Below are 22172 nucleotides of genomic sequence, written 5' to 3'. Positions count from 1 at the left end.
GTGTTCTGATCTTTTCTGAATGTCAGCGATGGTCAACAAGGGCAGCAAAAGGGGTCACACTCGCTGTGTTAACTAATGACAGTTTTTAGACCTTGAATAAACTGTCAGGCATGCATTGGGAGGGGGGGCTCTGTGCCAGCCTCGGTAATTTGTCACCTAACTGGTGTGTGTGTACGAAGTCATCTTAGACCAACATTCTGACAAACAATCCTAACGTCCCCTTCCACAAATGCCTTACAAGTCAGAGGGTCTGGTGGGCGATGACCACTCCAGGACAGTCTCGGGTTTCTGAGCAGGGGGCCCAGGTAAATTTAGTAAGACGCGGCCCACTTGCAGTCAGACTCTTGACATGCTCACAGAGAGAAGACGCAAGTTCTAGACACGACTGGACCTGTGGCGCTTTCTTAATACATACAAATCTGCTTAGAGGGAGCAAAGATCAGAAACCTGCGGCTGGGATCAACTACATGATGGAATTATGACATCAGCAGAGGATGATGAAGAGTTTGATGAGGCTGTCGACCGCTATGCCGTTGACACCACCTGGAGCTGGGTAAAGTAGTTTATGAATCAAATGTGTGGAAGAAAATCATGAATTGTGGGGTGAAAGAGTGTACATCTTGATGAACACAATCAATGGGTTGGAAAGGTGAAGGATTACACTTTCAAATGTATACATGAACAGAAATTCACAAATAGAAAAAAACATCTCTTTTTGCATCTCTCGCAATGTACTTACACAGGAAGTCAAGTGTGCAAAGAAATAAATGCAGAATAAGACTGGATGATTGTGTACATGTAAGAGTCCTTACTATATATATATATATAGTGTGCAGGATTTGTATCTTGAGTGTAAGATACTATGTACATATAAACAACAAATTGTGCAACATAAAAACAATGGCAGCAGTAGACATGTTGGTGTTCGAGAGTTCTTGACAGTGTGTGAACAAGCACACGTGTTAGTGTGTTTTGTGTCACGACAGGACTAGTAGGGACATACGTTCATTCAAAATGATGCTCTGTTTTTCAAAATATCTGACCGTTCTGTAAAAGTAGCGGGTCCTCTGGTTCTTGCAGAGACAGTGAGAACATGAACGTGTTTTTCAGTAATCCAGTAAGTAAGACGATCTGGTCCAACTGAAACTCGGGAGGGAGAAGAAGGGTGTGAAAAGGGGGGAGAGAGGGGATAGCCTCGTGGCTCAGGGCGACTTTTCACCCCGTCTCCAGGTTATTTGGTTTCGAAGGGAATTTACCATAAGAAAACAAGACGTATCGGACAAAATTACATTTGCAACTCAGACTCATTGTGAGGTAAACGTTAGGAGATTGTTGAATGCATTTTTTGTGGAATACTTGATTTAAGAAAGTCCTTAATCATGTGGCTGTTTGTTGGGAACAGAACATCCTAAAAGTTATTTGTGGGTACTTAAATTTCATTTTGAAAGTCTCCCAATTTTAAATCTTACAGTAATAAAAGGTCTCCATCTCATTTTCTTCTCCTTTACTCAGTCCACCATACAATGATTTGTCTAAGAGGGTGTGCTGCCCTCATAATCACTCTCATTACAAACAGGTTTTTTTTCCTATGAATCAATGTGTCTGCGGTTGGCAGTTCCAGCTAATTTTTCTGGCGGGTCTTGTGACTCTCGGGCCCGAATGACCTGAGCCAATCAGAGGCCTCGCTATTAACCAAGCGTGTCAAAAGATTACGCAATGTATTTGTTAGAGCATCATGGCTTCATGGCTAGGGTGAATGATTATGTGCAATGCATAATATAAAATAAGGTCAACCTTAAATCAATCTTAATTTAAAATAAATCATATTTAAGATATTTGAGGGGAATTCAAGCAAATAAAAACCAAGATGTTTTTGTTTTTACTCTGCTGATGAATGTTGCTGAGTGGTTTAGTGACAGAGTCATATGTCAACTTCTTTGCCGTAGCCTGATACCCGTCACAGCACTGACCATAGATGAAATTGCTATCATATGCTGCTTGGTGTCCAGAGTCAATCAGCTGAGCTGAGCTCCTCCTGGCAAAGCAGCTCGTTCTTGTGTCAACATGTCGACGGGCAGCTGTGAGGTTCGTATGTCAGCGACTCTGACCGCTGCCTGTGTATGTAGCAGAGCCACAATGTGCGGACCGCTGTTAAGAGTTGAGTTAAAACGCTGCGTTTCACGCCTAGTTATTACACGGTTATTACTGTATCTGAAATCAGGACGGAGACATTTAATGTCACATTTGTAAGCAAGTAACAGAAAGTACAAGGAGTTATTATGTTGTTATGTCAGGGAAACATGCAGGGTATTTATGAGTTGTTTAAGTACAATGTGATACAAATGTAGATGGTACATTCAGGGTGAGACAGAAGGGTGAGTTACACTACAAGTGGCTTTGTGCTGCGATGAATGAAACTAAACTGTAGCTGCACAGGGGAGAAGAGCATGCTCACAGGAAATGCCTCAATTTAAATGTGGTTTATTGACAAAAAGTGTGAACTACATAGTCATATTTTACATAACTTCTTATGCAGTAAAAGAAGCCACCCATATATCCATTCATAAAACTGCTTAATGTCAGCTGAGGTTGGTGCAGGGTCAACAGAGTTCTCAGGCTAAGACCACCACAAGTCAACCACATTCTCCCGACGTTGCACTTCAAGGTCCCAGTCTAGACCGGCTACATCGCGCGTGCCTGTGATTGGCCGGAGAGATCACCTCACTCCTCCTGGCTGACTGGGTGACTTCAAACGCTGACGCAGAGCCCGCTACTTCCCGCCGTGCTGCGACTCTGCCGCCGGGTCCTCTGTGCAGGGAACACGTTTCCCCTCTGTGCTCTTTAAACTGAGACGTCACCGCGTGGCGCGGTTACAATGTAATGCTTCATGAAAAATATAAAGCATAAGTGCATTATTGTTTTCAGACCATGCATAGTCCTGTTTCACATACATTTAGATATCCACTGATTAGTTGAATGTGCCCTAAAAAAGTACGTGCGGAACTCGTGTCTCCGAATGAATCGGCCGTGCCGTGAGAACACCATTTTTGACGCAACGAGTCTGTCTGTGTTTTTTTTTTGTTTGTTGCCACTGTGGCAGCTGAAACGATGCGTTTGGCAACTCCACGGCTCGACGCTGATTGGTCAGCGGGCGGGTTCCGATGGAGATGATGTCATCCACCGACCAGGCTCGCTGACACAGACGGAGCGAAGAGGAAACACAGGCGCTCAGAGGGAGACATCAGTATCGCAATCACTTAATAAACAGTTGTTTTTTTTTTGGTCGCCGTGACTCGGTGACAGAAAGTCGAGGCTTTCGTGGAGCACGCACGCATCACCTCTATCCGCGAATGGCTTCTTCTATAATGTGCAGTTGAGCTGTCAGTCACCGCTGTGGAAGCGCCAGTCCCCGTGCGTTGGTAAAGGCTGTCGGCATACTCAGCCACAGAAGGTATGATGCTGTTTTTACAGTGTGTTTGACTGCACCTGCATGTCTGATGATAATTCTGATTTTTCACACGGTTGCGCATATCTGTTATGATCAACACTGCGTCTTCATGCTCATTATATAGGCCTATACTCATCAGTTATCAGCATTACTGACACTTTCCATGTCAGGACGTTATTATGAGTCAGCTGTCGATATGTCTTTCTTTTAAATATGTGTAGCTGATTGGTGTGAGGCTCGTGTATTGCTGAGTGTTCTTAATTAAACTGATAATTCATCACTTACACCTTCCACTTGGGTTGTTGTTTTCTTAAATAGTCAGGTGGAGCCTATCGTTAGTTTTGTGTTAGTTTTCTGTGTTTATGGGACTAATGAGACACATTATCTGCTGAGTGGCTCAGACAGATTCCAGCCTGCATGGGAAGATTCATAACTGCAGCTTGTAAACCAATTAAACTCATGACCAAACTACAGTTCAACACAAATCACAGGCTTTTAAAAATAGGATTTCGCGAAAAGGCTCAGTTATGTTTGTCTCAACTCCCAGTCCTTTATGAAACCAAGCAGTGCTGTCAGTGTTTTGAGACATTGTTCCTCTTTCTGTTTCATCTGGAACACAAGAACAATCTATTTTTGGACGGAGCTGCTCTGCAGCATTCACAGAAAAAAAAAGTCCTCAGCTTTGAAAATCAGCAGGGGGTTTGCCGGCAGCCCTGTAACTCAACGCCTCAGTGAAAGGTGAAATGAATAATTAAAGGCGGGTTAAGGTCATCTGCAAGAAGTATTTCAGTTGGCATTGTTACATCTTCCCTGTTCCCAATCATTTTGGGGGCTCACTGCCAAATGAGTCAAGGTTGGACCCGCTTCAGCTGCAAACCCCCAAGGACTCTTGACCGCTACAAATGGGATTCATCACGTGTTTCATTGGTGTTTGCATCACAGAAATGTAAATAATTTAGTCTCTGGCGCCAGCAGGGATGAGATTGAGCAGATATTTTTGAAATGGTCTTCGTTCATTTCCATACCTTCTTTATCTCACAGGAAGAAAAGAAAGTATCTTACTTGCATTCCTTTGCAGTAGTTTGTTTAAGCGTTGCGCTGTCCCAACTAGTGACTCAGACAGAACACAAGATCGTGTTCTTTTCCAGATGTTTTCAAATGTTCACCTTGAAAGCATTTGGGCAGTAAACTGAACTTCTTTGAAAAAAACAAAGATGTGATCGTGATCAACCCCTCGTCTTCCTCCATATGTTACTGTGTTGCTGTCGTCAAACGAGGGACAGTAACGTCCAGCGTATGACTGACTATAAGAGCGCTCTAGCTGTCTGCATTGCCGACGTGCTCTGCTTTAGTTCTCGTGACGTCTCTGCTCAACCGATAAATACCGAGGAAAGGCTATGACATCACCTCCGTGGTCTAATTTGGTTTGTCCTTTGATCTCAGTTGACGGGGTTTTGGGTCGGATTTCCAGACTTTTCCAGAAGCTGATGATCCTCTTTCCCCAGAGGATCATCAGCTTTTTTCTACAGTATGTCGGCCAAAGACTACTGAACAGGAACAAGTCTTCATGTCCTCTTTCCACAGCCGGACCGGTCTTAGTGCAGCTCAAAAGCTGACTTCAAATCAGCGCATTGGAATAACTTCACCTCATGGCCCTGAGGGAGAGTAATACGCCATCAGTGGTTTGACTGAGATGAACATCGTAAACACCTCCTCCTCTGAATGTTCACTGAGTTTGAGTGTTGCGGCACTTAGTGGTCCCCACTATGAAGTAGCAGATTCAGACCTTCTTTTAATGGATGTGGTTGATAGCTATAATGCTCAATAATCTCTTCCGTCCCGTCCTGTCCCCCCTTCTCACTGTTCCCTCCTCCAGACCCGTCAGACCATGAACTACGTGGGCCAGTTGGCAGGGCAGGTGTTCGTCCAGGTCAAAGAGCTGTACCGAGGCCTCAATCCCGCCACTCTTTCTGGCTGCATTGACGTCATCGTGGTGAGACAGCCCGACGGGTCTCTGCACTGCTCACCTTTCCATGTTCGCTTCGGCAAGATGGGAGTCCTGCGGTCCCGAGAGAAAGTGGTAAGGGCAACCGCCTTTGTTGTCACGTTAAGAGACGTGCAACCTTTCAGATGCTTGAAGTGTTGTTTCCATCTGTTCCCGCTTTTTCTTACACCTCTTTTGCCCCTTTCCCTGCTCCTCAAGGTGGACATGGAGATCAATGGAGAACCAGTGGATCTACATATGAAGCTTGGGGACAATGGAGAAGCATTCTTTGTGCAGGAAACGGAGAACGATCAGGTACGCGTGAATGTAATTGTGTCTGAGCAGTGAATGTCTTCATAGAAATGCGCCGGTTCAAAGTGTGATACAACATTCGTTGAACGGCGGGCATTGATTCAAATAACAGCAAGATTAAAATGAAAACACACATCAGTCTCCGCCCCGCTGATGTCCCTGAAACCCAGACACACCCATGTTTACAACCGAGAGCTCTTCCTCCTTACATGCAGCCGTACAGTAGTAGTTTGAACAGGGTCATGCTCTGTGTACAGAGTTGGCACAGAAGTTTTTCCTCTCCCTTTTGGCTGAACAGCATTCTTCTGTTCATCAGCGAGTGAATGAGTTTCTGAATGCAGCATTTACTATCTCAGGCTTTTCTGAACTATATTTAAAGCTGCTGCCGAAAGGCTGAGGATCAATCTGGCAAAGAAATAGAGAAGTGGTTGTCGGTTGACAAGTTGAAAAGATGTAGTAAAACAATACCGTCTCTTTTTATGTTGATGGAGCCCTTGAGAACCGTTAAAAAAAGTACAAAACAGAAAAAAAAAACACGATGAACACAACTATAAAAAAAGCAGCTGTTTCTCTTGAGTTCTTGGAAAGCATTTGGTTTTCCAAGAGTTTTGGAGCAGCTGGTTGAAACAGCCATGTCCTGCGTTTCTTCGCTAAAGTATACATGAGGATGTGTGCAGCTGAAAGACACAAACAAGCGGTGAACGACTGGGCTCGGGGGCCCCGGCACCAACAAGGGAAACGGGTCATTTATTTCCCCAGAGTGGTGTCAGATTCCCAGGCCTGGAAGAGAAAGGAGGGGGACGGGGACACCGAGAGTTCTTGGCACAGGGAAGAAAAACGTGAGGGAGAGTACTGTTGTTAGACCACAAACCATATGGTTGTACCTCGCTTTTTCCTCCTTCTCTCTCTCCTTCTCTCTCTCTCTCTCTCTCTCTCTCTCTCTCTCTCTCTCTCTCTCTCTCTCTTTCTCTCTCTCTCTTTCCAAATGTCTGCACACACATTTAGACTCCCCTGCGCTGGCAGCAGGAGATCCTCCTGGAAAGTATTTTCGTTTCCTAGAAGGAAGCATTTTAACCCCCCCCCCCCCTCCCCCTCCCCCCTGCTCCTTTCACAAAACAGAGGAACAGAGTCTGTTTTGGTTTCACTGGCAACGGCTCTCCTCACAGCAGAAGTGGCTGCATACAGTGTTGCAGTGATTGCACAATTTTGACTCAGACAAAAACTGCGCAAAACAAAAGGGCCATGGTCAAAATTTCGAAATCCAGTTTTAACCTGCTTACAGACATTGTTTGGGTGGATGCCAGACAAGATGTTTTGGATGCAGTCACACTCGCTGACCTTGCACCCTTGCAGTTTTTAATGGCAAGAATCTTGTTGGTGTGTTTTAAGTCTCATCTCAAAACCTATTTCTTTCTTAAAGGCATTTTATCAATGTCCCTGACTTTATCTTATTTCTCACAGGAAGTGGTTCCCTCCTACCTGGCCACCTCTCCGATCTTGTCGGATGGGCCCATCCTGATGAGCTCCTCCCTGATGGGGAAGAGCTCCGGGCCGCCCGTACAGAGCCTGGGCTCTGCGGGCTGCGCGGGAGAGACTGGCGGCGGGATGATGAAGAAGAGGAGGAAGAGGAGGAGGAAGGCCCGGGCGGACAGCGTGAGGAGGGAGGAGAGCGGGGACCACTCCGAGGACGAAGACATGTTCACCATCGACATCAGCTCAGACGAAATGACGGCGGTGGAGAGCAACAGGTGAGAAAATGTGGAGAGAGCAAAGGATGAAGGGGCGAAGGAGGAGAAAGAGGAATAAAGAAAGCAAGAAGATATACGTGTGAGGTGCAAGCAAAGAGGAAGAGCAATACACGAGTCAGAACAAGGGGGGGGCAGTGAGGCGGTAAGATATAAAGTATAATACGTCACTCAAATGAGCTGTGAGAGCAGCTGGAACAAAATTGGAGTCTGCCAGATGAGAATAAACAGACCAGTGTCTGTAGTGGAGAGGCCTCCAGCTGTGGCATTGGCACACACACACACACACACACACACACACTGATAAGACACTCAAGACCATATGGAAAACACGAATACTATTTAGATTTTTATTAGATGGAAAAGAAGCTTCCACGTGAAAAGAGGAAACATCTTCACAGTGTGTGTTTTTGTTAAAGGGCGCATGTTTCATGTGCGCACAGCACAGTACGCCGACACGTGACCTGGCCTTTTGGTTCAATCTAAACCGCAATCGATTTATTTTGATCTCTGCTGGTGTTTGGGAAAACATTACATCTGAATTCTGGCTCGTCTCTTCTGTACACGACCGTGAAACAACACCAAGCTGGCAGTTTTAAAAAGAGATGGTCGTATATGAAGTGTAAACACATTGTTAAAATGCTTTGTTATTAACGGGAACAGTCGACCCTCTAACACCAAGCCAGTATTCGTACATTTTGTTGCATTTCTGGTTCAAATACTGTTGATTTTTTACGCTTATTTTCATGTTAACTGATCAAACCGAACACAAGAACAATTGGGGAGTCAAAAAGAAATTTACAATCCGGACTCACGCTTGTCATGTTTTGAGTGCGTGCAGCAAGAAGTTCAGGCATGATCTCTGTGAAACGGGTGAAAAGGGAAAGGTAAATTACAGACCATGAGTACAACTTAAAAGACATTGCGTTACAGATGAATGATACACATTGATATGGTGTACATATACAGTATTTGTGTGTGTTTCAGGACTCGGGACGTCTTGAGAGACGAGATGGCGGTCGGTTCAGCCGGCGGCTCTTTCAAACAGACCGGCATGTACACCCGTTCAGATGGAGATTGGAGCCCAATTCAGAGGTGCTTCATCCACTCATATGACGAAGACCTCCATGTTATTATTCAGAAGAAACAGCTCTATAATTCTGGTTTATCGTCTCTTCCTCTCTCAGCCCCGGAAACTCTCGTCCCACCTCTCCCAAGAGCGACTCTGAACTCATGACCAAGCCTTCAAACAATCAGAATCCAGCCATGCTCTGGGCGTGGGGGGAGATGCCACATGCTGCTACGGTAAAAGTCTCCACTGTGCATACATAGAGAACAGCAGCTCTCAATGTATGTGCAGTCGTTTTTGGTACGTTCATGTTAGTCTGGTGTTTTCATATTTTTGTCCTCCTCCGTGCTCTTCTAGCCGTCCTTCCTCCCAGTGAAACCCGACCCTCCACCAGTTTGCCCAGTATCCATCCCCGTGTCTGAAAGCACACACTTCCGCGTGATAACACACGAGACGTCCTCGGAGCAGTGTGGGCTCTGCTCCGAAATATCGGCGCTCAGACTGCTGATGCCGGAGGAGACGGGCGAGGAAACGGTGGGGATGGAGTCCGAGTCCACGAGGACTGAGTTCCAGACAGCCGGAGGCGTGGCAGCTCGGATGACGTCTGACATGGAGGAGGCAATGTCTCGTCCACCGGGCAAGACAGACTCTCCGTCCAAGAGACAAGGTAACAGTCAACGGGCAATACGGTGTATAATTCCTTCAGGAGTTTATCGAATCCGCAGACATTCAAAACCAAAGTGTTATTGTGTTTTGTGGTGAAATAGTTGCTTTTAAAGACATGTACTTTGCAATAAAATCCACTGCACTGCCTATTTTTTATTGCATTTTACTTGCCAACCAAGCTGTAAAAAAGTGCCCCGAAACACAAAGAAGCTGTCTCTCTGTTGCAGACAAGAGAAGCCGCCATCTTGGCTCTGATGGAATTTACCTGGATGACATCACAGAGCTGGAGCCTGAAGTGGCGGCCCTTTATTTCCCTAAGAGGTATGAAACAATCACATGTTGTGCGTGCCGTTAAAAGTTGTAAGACGTTGCTGTAGCCGAGCTTAACGCCTCTCCTCCGTAGTGACGGCAGTGCGGCAGCGAGGAGCATCTCGGACCCGGGTCTCCACAGCACCAGCATGTCCCCACAGTCGGTCAGCTCTGGAGGAGACAGCGGAGTGGACAGCTACTGCGACCACATGGCCGACGTGCCGTCCATCGCCATCTCTTTGTGTGGAGGGCTCAATGACAACAGGGAGATCACTAAAGGTGAGACACGGCGCAGCTTCACGCTGGTGTCGTCAGCTGCAGGAAAGAGGAAACTGAAACAAAGTGCGTGTGTCTCCTGTGCAGAGCATTTCCACGAGAAGATCATCTCTTACCAGCAGTTTTCGGAAAACCCCTCCATCATCGACGACCCCAACTTGGTCGTGAAAATTGGCTCCAAGTAAGACATATTACACCGGAGAAATGAAAACAGCAGAAATAAGCCGTATGGATTTAACTGTCACACACTTGCAGCAGAACCTGCAGCATGTGCAGGATGGTTTGAGCTCATGAAGACATTTTTTGTAAAGACATTTAGCTGACAAAGTGGGTTTTTTTTGTTGATGAAATTGATAAAAATAAATGTAGTTTCTCCCTCAGATACTATAATTGGAGTTCGGCAGCTCCCCTTATGCTGGCCATGCAAGCCTTTCAGAAACCGCTGCCAAAGGTAAGAAACTAATACTCAGCGCAGATATTTGACTCTCGGTCGTTTGGTTGTGTTACATGAACACCACTCCCCTCTGTGGACTGCAACTGGTACCGCACCCTGCGTGACTGTATATACACCTGTACACCTTATACTTCTGCCCATCCTACATGCATTATGTTGCACAGCACCGAATGTGCAATCGATAAACTTACAACCTGAATGTTCTGTTGTCGCGGTCTTAATGACAAACATCCACTGAATCTCTTCTCCCTAAACTTTGTCTCCCCCTCTATCCCCCCCCCTCCATTAGTCCTCTTGCCTCAGTTATATTCACTCAGCCTGAGAGTTTCTCCTCTGTTGTCTCACTGGTGTGCTGGGCTACAGCTCTGTATGTCACAGACCACATTCCTTTACCCTTTCCTTCCTCATTCCTTGTCCTCTATCGAACTTCCAATCACCGCCCCCTCCCCCCATACATGCTTTAGCTTTGAGTTGTTTTTTTTAAGTGTGTTTTTTTTTATGGTGTTGTGTTGTGGTTGTTTTTGGGGTCGTGTGTGCTCCGCTCCAGGCTGCAGTGGAGGACATCATGAAGGAGAAGATGCCCAAGAAAGGAGGGAGGTGGTGGTTCTCCTGGCGAGGCAGAAACAGCGGCTCCAAATCGGTGATTTCCTCTCATCTTGCTGGACAACGTTTCTGTTTCGATTCCACTAAGTGAGTGGGCAAAAGCAAATCAACGCTGTTTCTCCTCTCGCAGGATTCCGTCTCTGAGCGCGGGGCCTGCGGTTACGCTGAGCAGGCCGGGAAAATGTCAAGCAGGTGAGGAACCCTTGAAAAGAAACACAAAATATGCTCTCAGTTAGCGAGCGACAGAACATCCTGTCTGTCGGGGCGTGAACATCCTTTTAACACACCGTCGACCTGTCCGATGCCAGACACAAAGACGAGTCGTCCTCCAGCGATGACGACCGCGGGGACGCCATGCAGAGCTCTCCCACCATCCAGTCAGAGCCTGGGCTCACACTAGGAGGCGTGTCGTATAAGAAAACACTCCGACTCACATCAGAGCAGCTGGTGAGCGAATATTTTGAGTTGTTCTACTTATTGTAGTTGTTTTTACCATTGTATATGATGTCTCTTTCCCCCTTTCTCTCTCTCTCACACAGATGTCCCTCCAGCTGCAGGATGGCCCGAACGATGTTGTGTTTAGTGTGACCACTCAGTACCAGGGAACCTGTCGCTGTCAGGGCACCGTCTACCTCTGGAACTGGGACGACAAGATAATCATCTCTGACATAGATGGAACCATCACCAGGTGTGTGACACACGTGAATACAAACATTTTACAACACAGTTGAACTCCGTTTGGAGTGAAAATGAATATTATGTACATATGTGGCCCCATATGTAATCTACAGGTTGTGTCCAGGACAGACATTAGCCTGCGCTCACATGTCTAAATGTAATTCATGCGTGTTTGTCTTCAGGTCGGACACATTGGGTCATATCCTGCCCACACTGGGGAAAGACTGGACCCACCAGGGCATTGCAAACCTCTACCACAAAGTCAGCCAGTAAGCACCAACTGTAGTTTCATTTAAAGCACCAAAAGGCACACATTGCTTGGAAATTCTGTGTGTATTTTACACCGGACAGACCAAAGAACAAGCTCTGAAAAAGACCAGATTTGTTGTTATTGCCATGGAGTGATCGTTATCGATGCACGCGCTTGTTCTCGCTTCGTCAGAAATGGCTACAAGTTCCTGTACTGTTCGGCGCGAGCTATCGGCATGGCCGACATGACCAGAGGTTACCTCCACTGGGTCAACGAGAGGGGCACCATGCTTCCCATTGGGCCCGTCCTCCTCAGCCCGAGCAGCCTCTTTTCAGCCTTGCACAGGTCTCTCATTCGCACAAACACACACGCATGTGTTTCTACGTTTACGCTCAAGACGACGCAGGAGACACTGCGGCTTCATCGTTGTTGCACTGTGCTGATACTTGGTTACATCTCTGTGGTGTGTGTGTGTGTGTGTGTGACAGGGAGGTGATTGAGAAGAAACCAGAGAAATTCAAGGTGGAGTGTCTCAACGATATCAAGAACCTCTTCTTCCCCAACACTCAGCCGTTCTATGCAGCGTTTGGCAACAGACCAACGGTACGCACGCGTTACATGAAGCACAACTCATGGTACACTACGTCATTGAAAGGTTGTTCCTGGCGTATAAAATCCATCTGGATATTTTTGGGGGGTTGAAAATGAAAGCCATTTGTGCTGTAGATTCTTGCACAAATGCATGTTACTTTTGTAAAGTTTAATTCAAATACACATCATTTCCAACACTGAATTAAATGCTCTTTTACATTGTTTAGGATGTATATTCCTATAAAGAAGTAGGAGTGCCACTGAATAGGATTTTTACGGTAAACCCTAAAGGCGAGCTCGTGCAGGAGCACGCCAAGACCAACATCTCATCGTGAGTCCATGCGTCCAGTTCACGCGCCGTATTCAAGGAGGAAACATTGTGACGTTTACTTTTCTGAATTCAACGTGTCTGACCGCTGGCCTCTCCTCTCCCCAGATACGTCCGTCTGGGCGAGGTGGTGGACCACGTGTTCCCTCTGAAGACGCGCGCCTCATCCTCAGACTTCCCTTGCTCTGACACCTACAGCCACTTCACCTACTGGAGGCAGCAGCTCCCCCGGGTGGACCATCCGGGTACTACACCTCCACAGACTCCCCTCCCCAGCAGCTGACTATCTACGGCTGACGGTGTGACAGGAATTTGTATTTTTGTTTTCACTGTAGAAGAGGATGGAGCACTTTGAGTGCACAGCAGAGAGCAAACTAATTTGGTTAATTTGCTGTTAAAATATTTATAGATGGATGTAAGAGCACCTTTGTGAAAAGATGGCCTTTGTCTAAAACCATCTGTATGTATGTGAGAAATAATAATAATTTATTCAGGCAGCTTAGCACATGTACTATTTTTGAGTGAGTGTTGACATTATTTCAGTAGCTAGACTTTTCAAGCTATTTATGCAGGCAGTTGCTTCCTGTATTGCTCAGATGGTACCGATGTTCAATCAACATGGAGTTGCATATATATATATATATACAGTATATATATAAATATATATATATATGTAGACATTTTACTTTAGAGCAACATACTGTATGTGTAATGTATTATTCCGTCAGTATTAGTTACATACGTTAAAATGTATTACACAGCACAATTAATGAGTGGACGTCTATGTAGCGTGACATTGTTCTGCCATTGTTCATTATAAAGACGGTTTGAATGCATATTTATTGTTGAGACAAAGTCATGCTGACAGGAGAACCGAAAGCACAACATTTTGAATGGTCAAAATAACCATTGTTTCCCCTTTAAAAACAAAAAAAGAGTATCTGTGAGAATTGTTGAAACGTTTTTATTTTTCTATTGAAATCACACGGCGTGTATATGTTGCGATGTGGAAGTGATTTCTGTGGTGGCCTTCGTGAAATGACTTCATTCAGTTACAGTTCACACGATGTGACTGTTCGGTGCTCAGCTGAGTTAAGATGTATGCTTGTTTCCATAAATGCCGTTAGATATATTTTGTTCATTCATCTGGTGATATGACATGTAGCCTACATCATACATCACCCATTGGTTCTTGTACTGCTGCCATTCCCCTTGTAATATCACTGAGAGCAAAAGCCAGGTCTGGAAGCCCTTATCAGACATCTTAGAGAGGACAGTAGGCGACAGTATTAAAAGGAATGTTTGACATTTTCTTCCAAAGTAACAGACACTTGAAAAGTGATCTTTAATTCTTACAACACAGATAACCTGAGGTCATATGCAGGAGCTGCATGCTGTCATGGCCTAATGTATCGGTGTTTTGACTGTGAACCACCCGAACCGTACAGTCATACTGAGTAAGCGTGTGGTTTATGGAAGAGGATATGCATATAATGCTTTATGATTCTTTCCATGAAAGAGCTCCAACAGCCTGAAAGCATATCTAACTTTGCCTTAACTGTGAGCGATATGATCAATAATGTGTTCATTTATTCCCTCCACTCCTTCTCCTGACCAGTTCACTGTTTTATTTATGTAAGCAGAGTCAATAAAGAAATGCCTTGATAACAGTGCGCGTGGGTCAATAATTCAGCACGACAGCTCTCCGTTCAACTGAATGCAGCGGTGGAAGAAATATTCATAGAGAAGTAGAAATATCACACTGTGAAAATACGAAAGCGTCAGTGTTTTCCTACTATTCGTGATGTTTGTGGATTAGTACATTAATGTGTTGCATTTTATGGTTTTAGATGTTTACGGTTTATATACTGTTGGGTAGTTTAATTTACAGCAATGCATCATATTCTATAAGATCATAACGTTTGTAGAGAGCCACTAGACAACTTTTCATGAGAACAGCCATGTTTTGAACTCTGTGAAGATTCATTTCCCAGCAGATCCAAGGAGGTTTTTAACGAGTTTATTTAGCTTAAGACGTAAAACACGTCACCCCTTCAGTTTTTATGAAACAAATCATTACATTACATTTGGATGCATGCGTTTCACTGAACAGGAAGATGATGAAAAGTTGTAATCTGAAACATAACTGAAGCTGTCAGACAAATATTGATATTTCTGATGCACAATTTATCATTTTAATAATATATATGTTTATTTGTTACGTTCTGGTGTTGTCTTACAAATAAAAGAACACAGCGGTACTCAAGTAAAGTACAAGTACCTTCATTTGTACTTAAATACAGTACTTGAGAAAATGTTATTTTGTTCTGGAGTTGTCTGTCATCACTGTGATGCATCAGGCTGCTTATAGATACATAGATAGATGGATAGATGGATAGACACGCTACCTAAGCCTCGGACATGTGCTTGTTTGGACTTTTAGGTCGTGCACAATACTGTGGGGTTATTTAGAGCAAAGGGCTGCACTTTTCAACAGCAGGAGGAGTTTCTAAAACCCAGCGACGCCGCTGATTGGCTGCTGCTCTCCTCGCGGGGAGTCTCGCAAGGGGCCCTTCAAGTACTGGAAACGAAAGTCGATGAGGACAGACACCTGCGAGCTTTGTGCTTGTTTCCTGTGAAGCATGACGAGCACGGTAAGAGAGCCGTCACACAACAACACCTTCTGTATCAAACCGCACTGTCGCGCGTTCGTGTGCACAGCGCGAGCTCAGTTCCCCTTTTCAAAGTTGTACCTTTTTTAAAGTGTGCGAGCGCTGACATCGCGAATGAACGCGCAAAAGACTTTCGATGTGTTTGCTCGCCTTCACGCTGAGGCTGTTGTTGCTGTAAATATATCTGTCCAGCTGCTGGAACTTTGGCTGGCCGTAAAACATCGTTGAGCAATGTCGCCAGCAACCGACATTAGAGGATCATAGTACAAATGAGAGCAGACTGCAGATAAGGAGGCAGTGTGTTGTTTCAGTGTATAGCCACGGTAGATAAAAATGCTGCTTTTGTATTTAAAGATCTCCTTCTGACATGTCTTAAAACATACAGGACAAATGTTTGGATTAACAATTTGTGTTTTAATATGTTAAAATTACTTCTAGTCCCTTTCTCTCATTGAGAAATCCAGAATCTATGAATATACACTTATTTTTTACTGCTGGACACAAGATGTTTCAGCCAGTAACTTCCCAAAATGTTTAACATTCTCTTCCTTTCGTCTCACATACCCGAGTCAAGTCAGCCATGTTTCTGTGTTCCTGTTCTGTTAAAGTTGCCAAACATCAAATGTCACTGTAATGCTTTTAACACAGCAATGACGTCCTCTCCCTCCAGTGTAGGGATTCAGGCAGAGCAGGCCCGGAAAATGAGGAGGAGTTTGTGGATATATTGAAGGAGAAGAGGTGCAGCAGTGATCTTTGCCATGCCCTCAGGGACTTCACCCCCAGCCCTTACGAAGGAGGCCCGACCTGCACCGCTGCTGACCTCCCCAAAGCCGTGCTGGAGTCCCAGTATCTCCGCTACGTGGTCGAGGAGGTGGGATGGTGTCATTTACAAAATAAAAGAAAGATGCAACAAAGAGTTTTTACAGTATTGCTTCATCAATATGGAGTCTTTTCCATCTGCGTTTCCCCCCCCCCGTCAGATCGCCACCGAGACGGGGTCGTCGCTGGAGGAGGTGCGAGAGGAGGCCTCTGTGATTTTGGAGGAAATGTCTCAGAACCTGCAGCTGGGGTTCGTCAGGCTGCTGGCCTACGTATTCACCAAGGTGTTGAAGAGACTCTTCACCGGCGTCCACGTCAACATGGAAGGACTCGACGCGGTCAGGACCAAATCCATACTGTGTTTACAACAACGGCACATTACAGATATGCACCAGTTTCATACAGCCAGTGAAGGACAGTGTCCACTACAATGTACAGCTTCTAAGTAACTGTTCTATCTCATATACAAATACAGCTCATCCACATTACATTTTTGAAATAACGGAAGCGAACCGTAACATATAAAATGTTTCATCATATTTAAATGTATGCAATAGTGGCTTGCGCTTTATTGAGACTAATATGATATACCGTATACAGCATATGATATCTTCTGAAAACTAGAAAAGTAAAATGCTATCAAGGGTTCAAAGACGACCACGGGGCTGCTACTGGTACAGCTTTAGATTTCTCCGTCGTCTGTCCCATGCAGCTCCGAAAAGCTGTCGGCGAGAGTCCTGTGATCCTGCTGCCCAATCACAGGAGCTACGTGGACTTCTTGGTTGTCTCCTACATCCTGTTCACCTACGACATCCCGTTGCCTGTGATTGCTGCAGGGCTTCGCAAGTATCTATTTTAATCAAAAGAACAGGATATTATAGATCATGTAGAGTTGCATTACAACACCTCTGCTTGATGTAGAATGTTTTCATGATGCTCACTCTCTCTCTCTTCCTCCCTCCCTCCATTTGTTTTCTCTGGTTTTCTCCACTGTAAAGCTCTTGCAAGGATGAAGATGTTCGGAGAGATTTTTCGCCGCTCGGGAGCTTTCTTTATCCGACGTGCCATCGGCTCTGACAAACTGTACTGGGCAGTGCTGTCGGAATATGTCAGAACCATTGTCAAGGTAAGATGCAAAACATCAGCCGTAACAAACTCAAACGGTCTTTTTGGAAATGGCTTCAGCTTGTTCAAGTATTCCTCAGTCCACCAGCTGCTGTATTTGACTGTCTGTAAAGAGTGTCTCCAACCATGAGGTTTCTGTAGAAGGGATATGCACCTTTGGAGTTTTATGTGGAAGGCCTGCGAAGTCGCACACTGAAGTCCCTGATGCCCAAGTTAGGTAAGTGTCACGTCAGCGCTTTGTGTGTGTTCCAGGGTGAAAGAGTGTCTGTCAGGACGCCTCGTTGCTTAATAATAGACGATTGTCTTTCTCTCATTTCCTCGTACGAGTCCAGCTCAACAAGTTCTTTTGTTTCATATTCATTGTTCCGTCGTCGTGTGCAGGAGTAGATATTGCCTGCTGCTGCAGCTCTGTGCTGCAGTGTATTTAGGTCTGAAGGCCGTATTTTTCCTGTGGCCACCGACTATTGCACTCGTGCATTGCCGTTTTGAAAACGGGACACAATTCTAAAGTACTCGCACGCGTCTGCAGGTATGATGCGCATGGTGCTGGAGCCCTACTTTAAAGGCGAGGTGGATGACATCAAGTTGGTCCCCATCAGTATCAGCTACGACCGAGTGCTGGAGGAGTCGCTGCTCGCCCACGAGCTACTGGGTTTCCCCAAACCCAAAGAAAGCACCTTGGTACGTCCTGGTCACGTTACTCACGTCAATCAACACAAATGACTCCGTCCAAGAAGCCTCACCTCCTCCCAGCATTCGCTGCGATATTACTGTTTATTGTGACGGTTAATTGGGTTCATTAAGCCTGCCTCTCTCTTTCCCGACATGTGTTTGTTACAGTATGTTAAAAATGCATTTATCGTATTTGCAAACAATATTATTCTGTCTCTAACCTCGCGCGTGAGTAAAGGTGATTGCTGCTTGCTCGTGATTCACTCCCGGCCCGGCTCTTTCTCCGCAGGGTCTGCTGAAGGCGCGCAAAGTGCTCCAGAACAATTACGGCAGCATGCATGTGAACTTTGGCCGCCCCATGTCAGTCCGACAATTGTGTCGGAGCGAGATAAACCGCTGCCAGTACAACCTCGCACCCAGGTAGAAAAAATACAAGTCCTGCCATATAGTTTTCATAGGCTTCAGTCTAAAATACAGAATCAAAGTGGAATCATTTGTACACTTGAAACTCCTCTTTAAGTCATTTATTGACCCTCCAACATATACCTGTAGTCATGCGTCTCCCACATTCGTCCTCCTCCCCCTCTCTCTATGTCTATTCACAGAGATCTTCCTCAGAAGCCCAGTGCAGATGCTCAGGCCTGCGTGAGCTCGCTGGCTCATCTGATGGTACGAATCCAGGAGGAGGGCTCTCTGATCAGCCCTTGGTCTCTGATGGCCTGCCTGTTGCTCCAGGCTCCGACCGCGGTCTTAACCGAGCAGGGCCTGCCGTGGCATCGGCTCGCAGAAAAAACCCTCTGGCTCAGGAAGCTGGCGCTGGACTTCGGGGCTCGCCTGAACTGGCCTGGTGGGTGAAGAAGATAGATGGATTTCTACGTATATATGTTGTTAATATTGTATCTTTTTAGTGCTACATTCGGTGGATTATTGCACTTTAAGTAACTGCAAATACACACATGCAAATGTACAAATGCATTACACAACTACTCTGAGGCTGATACAATGACGATATGGACGCCGTTTTCTCCAGGACAAGTCCCTGACCCGGATGTGATGTCGTCCGCCGTGGCTCTTCATCACTCCATAGTTCGCCGTGCGGCGGGGCGTGTCTACCTGGTTCAGGAGGAAGAGCGCGAGAGGGAACGTCCGATCAACCCGGAGGAGGACGTGATCAAGACGGCGGTGGCGGTGCTGTTGATGGCAGCCTACAGGAATCAGTCCCTGCATATTTTTGTGCGTCCCGCCCTGCTCGCAACAGCCATACACGTCGCAAAGACAGCGCAGAGAGGTGAGCGCTGCAAGATATATGTTTCTCAAATAACACACCGTGACATTTACTGATCTATATTGTTCTTCTTGCCGCCTTGTGGTCTTCCATTCCGTTCGCAGACGAGCTCTTCGCCTTCTTTTGCTTCCTACGAGACGTCTTCTCCAACGAATTCATCTTCGTCCCTGGGAAGTCGTCTCAGGTAACAACCTCACCAGCCTCCCTCGGGACATCTCGGGACAAAAAGACCACAAGGAGGGCTGTTGTCCTGTTGAACCCTGGTGATAATATATGTGGCGCAAACATGTGTGTGCCTGTTTATTTCTGTCTTTCCATTGATCAGGACTTTGAGGAGGCATGCGTCCTCCTGAGGAAATGTGGAGCGGTCCACATCAGTGGACAGGAGGTGACGGTGTCGGACGCGGGGCTGGAGGTGCTATCCTTCCTGCAGGCACTTCTCCAACCCTTCATAGACTCTTATCAGGTCGTTACATTTTTGCCTCGCCTGATTGAGATAACGCACATTGTGCTGACGTGGCCGTAGCTACCTCTGACGTCATGACCCCTGCTTTTGTTCTGGGAGTTGGGGTGGGGGGGGGGGGGGGGGTTGGCAACCCTGAGGTAGCTTACATTCTGCAATTGAACTTGTTTTTATGTTGATTCGTCTTTTTTTTTTTGTACAAAAATGAATGAATGAATAAATAAATAATTCAGAATTTAAAATCGTTTGTATAAAATAATTTTTAATGTGATTACAGACACACTCTGTTACTAAAAAAATGTTGTTCGGTCACACCTGGCTGACTTTTCCTTAATATGCCATGATGCTGAAGATTTATATATAGCAGGTTTCCTCACAAAGTTACGATTTTAGACTCTGATTTGAACAGTAGAAATAGGCGGTGTGTGTCCTCCTGTTTGATCGGGTGTGTTTTTGTGTCCAGGTGATGTTCAGGTACCTCTGTGGTGACGGCGTTCACGTGTTCGCCGAGAAACAGTTGCTACCTGCTGTGCGAAACCTGGCTACAAAGCTCATCCTCTCAGGTGAAACAAAGTGACCTCTGACCCCTAGAAACAATCTCCAGTTTAAACTCATATCAGCAAATCGATCCCCATCATTGTGTGTGTGTGTGTGTGTGTGTGTGTGTTTCAGGTGAGCTTCACACCTATGAAGCCCTTTCGTCCGACATGCAAAATAACGTTGTGTCGGCCCTGCGGAGGCTGGAGGCCTTGACGAAGTTAAAGGCGTGAGTAATGAGATTAGCTTTCGGCAAATCTGTTTGGTTTTAAGCTCATTTTCTGTGGTGGTTGAGAAGCTGTGTTCCTAATGCCAACGATTCTCCGTCTGATTTCTCGTCACAGGTCTGAGCAGAATGAGTACAGAGTGAACAAAGCAGCTGTCAGAAGAATCGGCGACATGTTTTGTGAGTCGGCTTACTTCAAACACAACTGATTTTGAGATAAAGACGAACATTGCGACCTCGTTAACCTCACTGTCCTCACCATGGGTTTAGGATTTAGTTTGTGTTTACCGCACCAACCGACAGCAGCCTACGGGATTTTTTTTTCTTTTCCTCTCTCACTGTAGGCGGGAAAATCCCTCCCCAGATGCTCCAGACTACACCTGACGCAAAACTTTAGCCTCCACTGGAACAGATCCATCTTCAGTATCAGCTCACCGTCCTGTTGAGCCCCGCCTGACCCGTTCCACTCCTCCTTCCCTCCGTGCCTTAATGCAGCCATCGGTAGCAATGCTGCACCTTTAACTCTGCATCCTCGACACCAGTGCACAGACTTAACCTGCCAGCGTTCCACTCTTGAACGTCTGCTACCTCCCCTCTCTAAGTGAATAGAGCACTTTAAAATAAACGTGATTGCTGGCATAGTAACACTGAAGTATGACTCTTGATTGTATAAACATTGTACCAATAAAAATTGTAATACTGTCCCAAATATCATAACAAATCTTTGTTTGAGACATTTATTTGAACTTGGTTACATCTCAATAAATGTAACAAAACGCACCATAGATTGTTGTTTTCCCACATACTTAGAAATTCTTCTCTGATTCTGTTTGTACTATTCCCTCAACAGTGAGTGAAACCCAGAGTTTAAAGTTCAACCTCCTGTCATCTCTGCAAACCAATCGACCCACTGCCTGCACCTCTCAAGCCTCGGCAGTTAGACGAAGGCCTCATATGTGCCAATTCAGCAGGATATCGTTTTAGGCCTATGGAGGGAACATTATCGATTTATTTATATTTATCGATGTATTCCAACACTCTAGAAGTTAGCTTTTTCTCGCTCTCTTTGGCTCTGTGGCGCGCTTTGTCCCACCGATCCCTCTCGCCGTTCATTTGGGACAACAGGTTGACCTGGACGGTGCGCAGCGTGGCCGCCAGGACGTAGAAGCCGCCCTGCAGCATGTGGTAGAAGGCGGCGCCCAGGCTCACCGCGGCGCCCATCAGGTTGGGCACCGTCTCGCACACCAAGCACACGCCCTCCAGGAAGTGCAGCATGCACTTCCTGGAGGGCGGCTGGCCCTGGTGGCCTCCCTGCGGAGCGGGGGTTTGCTGGGCATGGTTGACCTGGTACCGCGCGCAGTCCGCGAAGGCGAGGCGCAGCGGGAGCAGGGCCAGGTACAGGTGACATGCGGCTTTGGTCAGCGCGTGGAAGAGCAGCCGCAGCTCGAGCACGGCGTTGCCTGGAGATAAGAGGGCATCTGGGTCAGCTCTAATTTAACACCCTTGGCTAATGTCAGCAACCATTACGCACAGCGTCTGACACTGGATTAAAGCGTTCACCAGCCGTGTGTGGACGGAGGTCATCACCTTAGCACGCAAAGCGGTTTGAGCCGAGGGGCGCGAGCTCAGGAAGTCAAAATGTCACAAATCAGTCTGCAAC

The 22172-nt window shown here is 46.1% G+C and overlaps 2 protein-coding genes across 2 annotated transcripts; both read left to right on the top strand.

The window, feature by feature from the left end:
* Positions 1-3326: 3326 nt before the first annotated feature.
* LOC306793317 (phosphatidate phosphatase LPIN1-like) lies at positions 3327-14320 on the top strand. The gene is made up of 20 exons (XM_079290887.1): positions 3327-3451; positions 5325-5528; positions 5652-5747; positions 7206-7492; positions 8477-8584; positions 8677-8794; positions 8916-9225; positions 9452-9545; positions 9628-9812; positions 9897-9990; positions 10191-10260; positions 10811-10903; positions 10997-11058; positions 11175-11313; positions 11406-11554; positions 11727-11813; positions 11987-12139; positions 12283-12397; positions 12613-12716; positions 12822-14320. Exons 2-20 carry the CDS (start codon positions 5337-5339, stop codon positions 12994-12996), a joined length of 2631 nt encoding a protein of 876 aa, XP_079147013.1. The 5' UTR covers positions 3327-3451; positions 5325-5336; the 3' UTR covers positions 12997-14320.
* Positions 14321-15280: 960 nt separating this feature from the next.
* On the top strand, positions 15281-21155 carry gnpat2 (glyceronephosphate O-acyltransferase 2). Its single transcript, XM_079290893.1, has 16 exons — positions 15281-15367; positions 16056-16256; positions 16366-16542; positions 16917-17050; positions 17213-17330; positions 17471-17546; positions 17859-18010; positions 18291-18421; positions 18607-18848; positions 19032-19289; positions 19391-19470; positions 19612-19752; positions 20213-20312; positions 20422-20515; positions 20631-20692; positions 20857-21155. The coding sequence occupies exons 1-16, from the start codon at positions 15356-15358 to the stop codon at positions 20907-20909; spliced, it is 2031 nt and encodes a 676-aa protein (XP_079147019.1). The 5' UTR covers positions 15281-15355; the 3' UTR covers positions 20910-21155.
* Positions 21156-22172: the final 1017 nt, after the last annotated feature.

Source organism: Melanostigma gelatinosum (assembly GCF_949748355.1).
Source record: "Melanostigma gelatinosum genome assembly, chromosome: 19".
Taxonomy (NCBI): Eukaryota; Metazoa; Chordata; class Actinopteri; order Perciformes; family Zoarcidae; genus Melanostigma; species Melanostigma gelatinosum.
This window is presented reverse-complemented; position numbering and strand designations above follow the sequence as displayed.

Excerpts from the sequence above, each read along its gene's own strand:
- gnpat2 (XM_079290893.1), top strand. Across the intron at positions 17,051-17,212 it reads ATTGCTGCAGGGCTTCGCAA|GATGAAGATGTTCGGAGAGA; the intron begins GTATCTATTTTA and ends AGCTCTTGCAAG. Across the intron at positions 17,331-17,470 it reads ATGTCAGAACCATTGTCAAG|AAGGGATATGCACCTTTGGA; the intron begins GTAAGATGCAAA and ends AGGTTTCTGTAG.
- LOC306793317 (XM_079290887.1), top strand. The coding sequence starts at position 5,337 with ATGAACTACGTGGGCCAGTTGGCAGGGCAGGTGTTCGTCCAGGTCAAA. Across the intron at positions 9,546-9,627 it reads GCCCTTTATTTCCCTAAGAG|TGACGGCAGTGCGGCAGCGA; the intron begins GTATGAAACAAT and ends TCTCCTCCGTAG. Across the intron at positions 11,814-11,986 it reads CTCTACCACAAAGTCAGCCA|AAATGGCTACAAGTTCCTGT; the intron begins GTAAGCACCAAC and ends TCGCTTCGTCAG.